Source organism: Drosophila hydei, unplaced genomic scaffold (genome assembly GCF_003285905.1).
Source record: "Drosophila hydei strain 15085-1641.00,03,60 unplaced genomic scaffold, DhydRS2 tig00000211-arrow-pilon, whole genome shotgun sequence".
NCBI lineage: Eukaryota > Metazoa > Arthropoda > Insecta > Diptera > Drosophilidae > Drosophila > Drosophila hydei.
Window position 1 is genome coordinate 1,271,856 of NW_022045685.1, and position 9,054 is coordinate 1,280,909.

The window sequence follows — 9,054 nt, forward strand, 5'->3', positions numbered from 1 at the left end:
AGCCACTGGAACTAATAATGGAACTAATAGACAATGGCAATCGCTCATATCATTTCTAGAGCAATACTTGTAGGTACTTGGAAAACTTGGCTTTTAATTGAAAGGTAGCTCAGAAAACAACGAGAGCAACAACAGAGACAGTCAGTGGCAGACAGCGAGTCAGACAGACTTCGGAGACAAGTAACAAATTAATTTCACTTTCTTTGCTGCATTTGTTGCTGCTGTTGCTGCTGTTGCTTGTGGCACGTTGTCTTTTTCATCACACAAAATTGGCTCGGCTGCCATTGTTAGAGAGCGGGGGACGCAACACCAGCAGCAGCCCCAAACAACAACAGCAACGAGGCTGCGCAGGTTTATTGACTGCGCGCATGCGGCAACAACAACGCTGTCTGTGGCAATTACAAACTGCTGCTGCTTGCTGCTCTGCTGCGCCTCAATGGGCCGCACTTGTCCCAGGGGGCTGGGCCCGGCCACCAGCGGCAGCGCAACATGAAAATTGCCCCAACATTGCCACAATGAGCAAACGAAGGAGCCGTCGCCAAACAGGGCGCTGCCGCAGGTTTGACACTGACACTGACTTTGACGCTGTCGCTGGCTTAGTGGCAGCTGCATTCCAAGCACTTGTGGCACACATATTTTCACCCAGCAATTAAAGTGCAGCCATATTTCATGGCACGCACAACAAGCAGCCACTGCAGCTACAATTTTACACTTAAGTTTTTGACAGTTGTTGCCAAAAATAAATCACGTTCAGTTAACTAATCAATCATACAGATCTCTCTCTAGAAGATCAATCATGGCTCGAACTCGTCAGTCAGTAAGCTTGGCAATCAGTGCTCTCTCTTAGTTATGCTTAGCTCAACAATTCACTTGATGCGCCAGTCAGTCAATCAGTTAATTTATGAAAACTCTCTTAGATGCATTCATAGTTAAGTTTACATTCAAGGCATTCCCCATGGCCCCCTCAATTTGGAAGATCATGATAGCATCCATAACAGATTATCAGATTCAGATATCCAATACCCTTGCCTAAGATGATCATCAATCAATCAATCAATCAGTTTATGAAACAAAACAAACTCTTTTGTACATATTCATGATTATATTTACATTGTTGGATTTTTATTTTCATAGCCTCCACTACACACTCTCCTCTCTCTTTCTAGAGCTAACCAGTTGAAAGATTACTATGGAGTTTACCAATACAAGTAAACTCCGTTAAGTACTTGGTAATATAAATATTTATAGCATCCACAATAGCCTCTCGCTAGAAGACCATTCGCATTACAATTCAAATTATAGCTATGAACGTATGCTAATACTGATCAATATTTCCATCCTCATACCTCCAATTATATATATATATATAATATATATAAAGATAGAGAGAGAGTGTAGATCTATATAACTAAATCTACTTTGCATAGATGTTTAGTTTCTAATGAAGTGTGTTATGTTAGTGCATATATATATTATTTTAATACTATGTCTTAAAATTGAAATACATTCGGAATGCATTTTAGTCAACATGCGCATCTGTATATATACACATTTCAAAATTAACTTCATTTGCTGCAACGTGGCTGTAGCTGGATTCTGGTCTCTGGTACATAGGATTGATTTTAATTGATCTGATAATAGGTAGGCATCGCATTTGTATTTCACAGTATAATTTCAATTTGTACACTTAATAGATTCAATTGAAAATGCATCTATGTTAAGTCATCCCCCTGTAAAACTTTGTAGGCGTTCACTACACTTATTAAAAAAGAAATCAAACGAATTATTCAAATAAAAAATAAATTAACTCCAAGGACTTAGCCATGGTTAAAAAAATGATTTCTAGTAAAATATAATATCTGTGGCTGACAGACCCGACTGGTCCGTGTCGAGTTCCAGCAGTTTTTGGACAAAATCAACCGATGGACAGCGATACGGCACCATAGTGCGTGTGGAGACCATTTCATCGAACTCCTGGGCAATGTGAGAGCGCAGCCTGATCAGCTTGGCGCCCAGCTCAGTTGACACCCGAATGCGCAGCCAGGTGTCCAGGCGCAGAATACAGTGTTCCACTTGATTGTAGCTCTCTTGCTCGTTGAACAGTAGATCCGGAACGTATGGCTCCAGTTTGACCACCTTGCCACATTGCAGCGCCACCATCAGCGTGCTGACCAGCGTGGCATGCTCAATGTGCGAAACGAGGCCAGCTGTGCGCGTCTTTTCGACGTATATTAGCCATTCGCTCATGTTGCTTCTTTGTCTTTTGGCAAAGCACAGAGGTAAACTGGAGTTTCTGGAGAGCTGCACGCGCGGATCACTCTCGTCGATGAGACGCGAATGCCTCTGATGGTCGACGTAAACAATACGTGGATAGAGGCCAGCTGTCAGCGCCAGGCGCACCATGTTCAAGTTGTTGTCATATCTCGTGGTCATTCGCATGTCGACAAATTTGATCATGCGCATTAGGGTAAGCCGCAGTGTCTGCACTGCAGAGACGAAGAGATCCATGGACTTGCGGCACAGACAGTTCTTTTCGCAGAATCTGTCCATTTCACGACTGCCCCTGGTGTCGGCGGACATATAGCCATGATATAGTTGAAGTATGCCAATCGAATCGCTAGATACGTCGAGGCTAAAGAAGTCCCGCGATTTGCGCTGCTCACTCCGTGCGGATCTATCGCTAGGCAGCACAAAGGGATCACGCACCGAGTAGTATGCGGTGATGATGCTCAGGCTACCCACGCATTGATAGTAGATGCCATAGACCAAACACTTGGCTAACTGCACGTCCAGCGGCAGTTCGGCAATGATGTGGCCCAGCTGGGTGACGCTCTCGTCCTCGTCGCGCAGCACGCCCAGCAGCTTCAGCTTGGCGCACGACTGAGCAATAGCGACTGACTGCGGTCGATCGAGGGCCTGTGACAGGAACTGCTCGATGGGCTTGTTCGGCGCGGCAATCTTGGCCAAAAGGCAGACCTCGTCGAGTGTATGACGCAATATCTCCGGCACAGTGAAGCAATTGAAGGAGTCAAACTGACTGCTGCTATACAAGCGATAGCATATACCATCCTTACGTCTGCCGGCGCGCCCGGTGCGCTGCTGGGCATCTGCCTGGGAGATCCAGGTGCAGGCCAGATGAGAGGCGCCCGTCGAAGCATCGTAGGTCTTCATCTTGACGCGACCCGTATCGATCACATACAACAGATCGGGTATAGTGATCGAAGTTTGGCCAATGTTTGTGCTGAGCACCACCTTGAGCTGCACATGCGTGTATTCGCGAAAGACATCCTTCTGCCTCTGGCTGTCGACCTGGCTGTGCAGTAGCATAACTTTGACCATATCCATCGGCAGAGCCGATTGCAACTGATCCATCAATTTGGTCATGTCTTGATAGCCAGGCAAGTAGACAATAACAGCGCCCTTCATGCCCATAAGCAGCAGCACTTGCAGCAGCGACACAATCAACGAATTGTCAATCTCTTGCTCGTTTATGTTATGGGCCAGCGCATAGGCTCTCACCAACTGCTCTCCTTCAAGGTTTTTATGATTGCCCAGCAGACGTGCCATCTGCGGCGTTAAATAGCCGGTCATATAGAGTATGTGCTCCAATGAATAGACGCGCACATTGAAGCTGCGACCCTCCACATTCAAGACGGGCGCATCGCCAAAGTATTTTGACAGCGCTATAAGATCCATAGTCGCTGACATGAGTATTACTTTGAGGTTCCTGTTCCGCTCAAGTTCTAGTTTGATGGCCAGCAGCAGAAAGTCTGTGTCCAAATCTCGATCGTGCACCTCGTCGATAACAAGATGCGTTGTATTCTCAAAGAACTCGGAACCCTTCATAGCTAATGTGCGCAGCAGGCAGCCACTTGTGGTCAGCGCCAGCACCGTGTTATTGCTGAATTTGCCTTTATGGAAGATTTGCGGTTAGATGAGATTGTGTCTCTGGGTCGCAGCAGTACTTACTCTCCATACGTATTATATAGCCCACGGTATCGCCGAGCGACTCGCCGCGCTCTTCGGCAATTCGCCCAGAGACACTAATGGCGGCAATGCGACGTGGTTGGCTAACCACAATGCGTACGGGGCTATTTGTGTCTGCCGCCTCCTCCAGCAGATACTGTGGCAATTGCGTGGACTTGCCAGATCCTGTAGCGCCATTAACAATGAGCACCTGAAGACAAATTTAATGTCATGTCATGCGCTGTCAGTTCCCATTGACGTTTGACTTACCTGCGACATCTCGAGCAGTTCGAATATTTTCTGGCGCTTATCAAATATAGGCAGCTCCTGGCGTTCAGCGGCCAGCGTTGGGTTAATGCTGCGTGGATGTGACGGTACGCGTGGCATAGCCAGCAGACCACCACTTTGGGGGATCGGTTCGCCACGTCGTTGCGGCTGCATGGGTAGTGTCCTGCGGCGGTTCAACTCTCTTAGCGCTGCGTCAAGCACACAGCCAAACTGCAAAGACACCGCTAGCTTCACTTCGTCGAGGCACATGTTTAGTCGATTGATATTGGTGCGGCTCAGCGTCAGCACCCGGTCACCAGCGTTGCTACGACTGCGCGTCTTTAGGCCATGCTGCCTAGCAAAAAGATGTACTTCTTTACGCTCCAGATTGCTCAATCCGATAATTTCCTGGCACTGCTCGTCCCCTTTTATGAAATCCAGAACAGTCTGTTGTAGCAATACTAATTCTCCAAATGTCAGCTTCTGCTGTTCAGCCTTGTTAGTTTTGTCACTATTTGATTTCGTTTTTTGTTTCGCTTTCGGCTTCGGTGTTGGTGCCGGAATAGAATCTAAGCCGTCGCCTGCATCGTTTTTTGACTTGTTTTTGTTCCGGCGAGTTCTGCCGGTCTTTGGCTTCTTATTTGTCATCCTGCAAGACTGGCAACACTTATTTTCATTTAATTTTTTATTATTTTATCAAAAGAAAACACAAACCTATGCTAGATTGTAAGCAAGGCGGCCTCAACTAAATACTATATCAGTTAGCTTATGACCGGCTGAAATCGATTGGACTTAATCGAATGCCGCTTTCGCGAATTTCGCCAATAAACTCAACAAGCTGCAGATTGTGTATGAAAGCTTTTAAGCTTTTTCTTTTTTGGCTAACAAAATGCAATTTAAATGACACTTTTATAAGCCAAGATAATGAACCTAATTTTTAAAGTGTTTTTATTAATTTTATATTTATGTATGTATGCACATACATTAAAAAAAAATGTTTCTATACTCTAAATGCATACAGTATTAAGGCAGCTAAGCGTTATTTCTTCACAAGTGCATCTATTGCTTTAGCTTTTTGTGGCTCTTCCTCGCTCTCCTCGTCACTGTCACATTCTTCCGAATCAAGATCTGATTCTCCCTCCTCGTCTTCATCATCATCATCATCATCTTCGTCGTCGTCGTTATAATCGTCGTCTTCTTCTGCGAGATTCAGCTGCTTGATCTTCTCCAGCAGTTCCTCGCGTGTGTATCTAACTCGCGTTGCCTTCTCTTGAGCTTCCCGCTCCTCCTCGTCGAGCGGTTCCTTAGTCTCCTGCTTGCGACCCTTGTCCATGAAGCGTAGGAAGGCCCGTCGCTTACGCTCTGAGAACGATTTAATTAATCTATCCATTTCGACCTGCAGCTGCTGCTCCTCCTGCGGCGTTGGCTCTGGCGCTTCTATTGCCACTTCGTCGGCGCTCTTGAGGCACTTGGCACAAACATGATCTTTGACGGCACAGTCTCGACAGATGACATGGTACGCCTTGCGGACAGTTCGCTGTTGGCAGCGGGCGCACGTCTTGGCCTGTGTGAGGGGCTTGTACTTCTTGTATTTGATTTTCCACTCGATGACCTCCTTGCAGCGTTGACACACGGTAGACACGTGCATCTTATTGAGTCGCATCTGCTGTGGCGTTTTGTCGTGCAAATCGTTTTTGAATACATGACGATTTTTGTGTTTTTGTGCACGTGTGCGACTCGCATTTCCGCGTTGTGTGCTCATGTTTCTAACTGTGAATGCGGTAAAACAGAGAATTAGCTAGCAAAAATTATTTTTTAATGTGCAGTATTTACCCTTAGCTCAGGATTTTATAAGAAACGGATCTTGTTCGGATTTGACATATAAATTTTATTCAATGTTTTGATGGAGACACGAAACTATCGATAACGCGTTACTGCTTACTCAATTTGGTTGGGCTGCTAAGCATGTGCGCGCTGGCGATTGCAGGCTGACTGCTATGTCACGAGGCGGCAATACTGAATGTTGCTTGTTCGCTTTGGGCACACTTTCATTTTCAGCTTACAAACACAAGCTCTGTGCTATATCATATACAAAGCTTTTGATTTTTTAAAATTAGCCGCGATTTAATTTGATTAGTATTATTATTTATTAAAAACTAACATATTTTTATGATTTGCTTATTATTGCAGACGGTCAGCTAGGTAACGCTCTCATGCAGACGCCATGCGCGATCTCAAGCAGCGCTTGTTCGATCTTCTGCGATCCGGCGGCATATCTGTCGGCGAGAACAACAACAATAACAATGGTAATGGCAACAACAATAAGAACAGCGTGCCACAGCCGCAGCAGCCACAGCAGCAGCTGTATTCTCCACATCTTCCCATGCCGAAACCAAAGAAGTTGCACGAATATACTGCAGCCGATTGCAATGCAGCCTTTTTGCGTAAATATCACGATCTGAGCATAAGCAGAGCGATGGAGAGAGAGCGCGAGCTGGAGCTGGAGCCGAATGGCACCTCCAATGTTATATACTTTAACGAGAACCTATCGATGACCAGCAAGTATAATGTACGTCAGTTTCCCCTGACACGATACCCCTCCTGCCCGCTGAGCAGCTTCGGGCTATCGCCTCAACGGGCGGAGGGCAGCGCGGGCAGCAGCCTGGCGGAGGATACGGAGAGCGACAGATATAATTTCTGCTCGGATGGATCGGAGGATCAGAGCAGTAATGCGCACACGCTCAAGCTGCGCTGCCACAAATTGCACCTGGACACGGATGTGGAGGTGGACGCGGAAGCCGAGGCAGAAGATGCAGACATGGATGGGGACCTCGATGACGATCATGCCGAATCACAACTCGACTCATTCTGTACGCTCTGCACCTCCACGTTCAGCTATAACAAATGCTGTCGCTTTTGCGACAATTCGCTCTGCGGCTCCAAGTGCAACTCGGAGCGCGGCTCCCATGCGAGTCGCCTCAGCTGCAGCAACCGCAACAACAATTACGGCCCTAGCGACAATGAGCTGGACTTTAATGCTCAGCAGCTGCTGCATCCGCATCATCAGCAGCGCTTTGGAGGCGCCACCAACCTGCACCAGCCAATTGTGGCAACAGCAACTGCTATCAGGTATAGTTAACTATGCTTTACACGCTATACTTTTTTCTAATGCCGAATATTTAATACCTACGCTTTTATATATAAGCTTAATAATGTCAAAGACTATAATAACATAAATAACTTTCAATGAACTTGCCGCAAGAGTCTTTAATCATGCACCAATTATCAAATTATTCGAATCAAGCTAATGATAATTAGCAATAATTCAGTTGCTAATGAAGTGTTCGAGATGGATTCAATTGCAATGGGCAATCAGCTGGCTGATTGTGTTTGATTGAAAGATCAACAAACCAACTGCAAACTGAACTAAAGTCAAATGAACCGAACAAAGTCGAGCTGAATTGTGAGCGAGCTGGAACTGAAACTGAGTCCGAGGCAAAAATCCAATGCGACGATGAAAGAGATTTTGGTAGTGCATGAAAATATATATGGATATATGCATAAGTGCCTATTGGTATTTATGTAAGTGGAATATGTATCTTTAGCATGACTATAAGCAGAAGAAGAAGAAGAAACGCCAGTTCCGTTAGACAGCGAGCCAAACAATGGCTGCTAAGCTGCTGCCTAGAAGCGCATGACGCGGCTGTGGCTATAAAAAGCATTCAAAAACATAAACTCGATTGAATAAAGTTAGCTGAACAAGTAACAGTGCTTCAGCCGAAAAGTGATTGATATCCAGATACCCTGTATCAGGTGGTAATGACATATGTTAGTACCTCTATAACTTTTTGGGCAAATCACAGGAAATGCAGTTGAAACTCAAATTTCTTAAGCTTGTAAATATCTTTTGCGTTGAACAAGGTTCTTTGAGCTTATTTTCATTTGTTACGCTACTTACTATATACCCATTACGACAAATGCATAGGGTATGGGGTATAGTTTAAGATAAAAATTTCGAAAAACGTAAAAAAGAGAGCGCGCAGAAGCCAGAAAAAGCCCACAGTGTGCAAAAAGCGCATCGACGCATCACAAATACACACACATACACACATGCACACATATGCAGATACAAAGTAGCCACAACAATAATAACAACAAATATTCAATGTAAACAAACAAGCAAAAGCTTTCGAGCTTTCACGGCTGCCGCTACGACGTTAACGCTTTGAGCGCAGAAAGCAGCAGCAACACTGGCAGCGGCAGCGGCGGCTTTTACATTTCTTTGGCGACCGGTGGCCAAAGCTGGAGTCAGAGTCGAAGTCGAAGTCGAACTCGAAGTCGAAATCGGAGACTCGCAGACCGCAGACTAAAAGATTCAAGACTTAAACAAGCGTCGACCATTGTTCACATAGCACGTGCCGCGCGCGCGTCTCTCTTTCAACTGCGATTCTCGCCGGCAGCAACAAACAGTTAACACAAATTAACCGTTGCCTCAAAATGTTGCATCAATTGTGTTAGTTAGGCGTGCATATCTGCTGGTACTATACGTTATTGTTATTATTTTTTATTGGTGCATTATCTTTTTTTGGTTTGTATGTTGCAAAATCGCGGATCAAACGCTTTCGATATTTGTATAGCTTGAGCTATACATGCACATGTATTTGTGTGCATGTGTGAGAGAGATAGTGCGAGTACGTGTGTGTGCGTGTGTGTGTTGTGTCTACGCGCTGTACGTCAAGTTGCAAGCTTATCTCTAACATCTTTGGATAAGGAAATTATTTTGAGTAAGTAGCAGTTCGATAATATTTTGAATAAGTAATT

At 45.3% G+C, this 9,054-nt stretch overlaps 3 protein-coding genes across 4 annotated transcripts; 1 reads left to right on the forward strand and 2 right to left on the reverse strand.

Annotated features, from left to right (window-relative positions):
- Positions 1-1,445: 1,445 nt before the first annotated feature.
- LOC111603181 (DExH-box ATP-dependent RNA helicase DExH2) lies at positions 1,446-5,000 on the reverse strand. 2 transcript variants are annotated; one of them, XM_023320664.2, is made up of 4 exons: positions 4,948-5,000; positions 4,237-4,890; positions 3,970-4,177; positions 1,446-3,911 (listed from the first exon to the last, which is right to left on the reverse strand). In XM_023320664.2, exons 2-4 carry the CDS (start codon positions 4,879-4,881, stop codon positions 1,843-1,845), a joined length of 2,922 nt encoding a protein of 973 aa, XP_023176432.2. In that variant the 5' UTR covers positions 4,882-4,890; positions 4,948-5,000; the 3' UTR covers positions 1,446-1,842. The 2 variants fall into 2 exon arrangements, with proteins under 2 accessions (XP_023176432.2, XP_023176433.2); XM_023320665.2 differs by having other exon boundaries at positions 4,237-4,882; positions 4,948-4,971.
- A 181-nt stretch (positions 5,001-5,181) lies between these two features.
- LOC111603103 (uncharacterized protein C9orf85 homolog) lies at positions 5,182-6,160 on the reverse strand. Its single transcript, XM_023320564.2, has 2 exons — positions 6,067-6,160; positions 5,182-6,003 (listed from the first exon to the last, which is right to left on the reverse strand). Exon 2 carries the CDS (start codon positions 5,993-5,995, stop codon positions 5,273-5,275), a length of 723 nt encoding a protein of 240 aa, XP_023176332.2. The 5' UTR covers positions 5,996-6,003; positions 6,067-6,160; the 3' UTR covers positions 5,182-5,272.
- LOC111603102 lies at positions 6,144-7,931 on the forward strand. Its single transcript, XM_030223442.1, has 3 exons — positions 6,144-6,200; positions 6,424-7,362; positions 7,439-7,931. Exons 2-3 carry the CDS (start codon positions 6,458-6,460, stop codon positions 7,467-7,469), a joined length of 936 nt encoding a protein of 311 aa, XP_030079302.1. The 5' UTR covers positions 6,144-6,200; positions 6,424-6,457; the 3' UTR covers positions 7,470-7,931.
- The last annotated feature ends 1,123 nt before the right edge of the window (positions 7,932-9,054 follow it).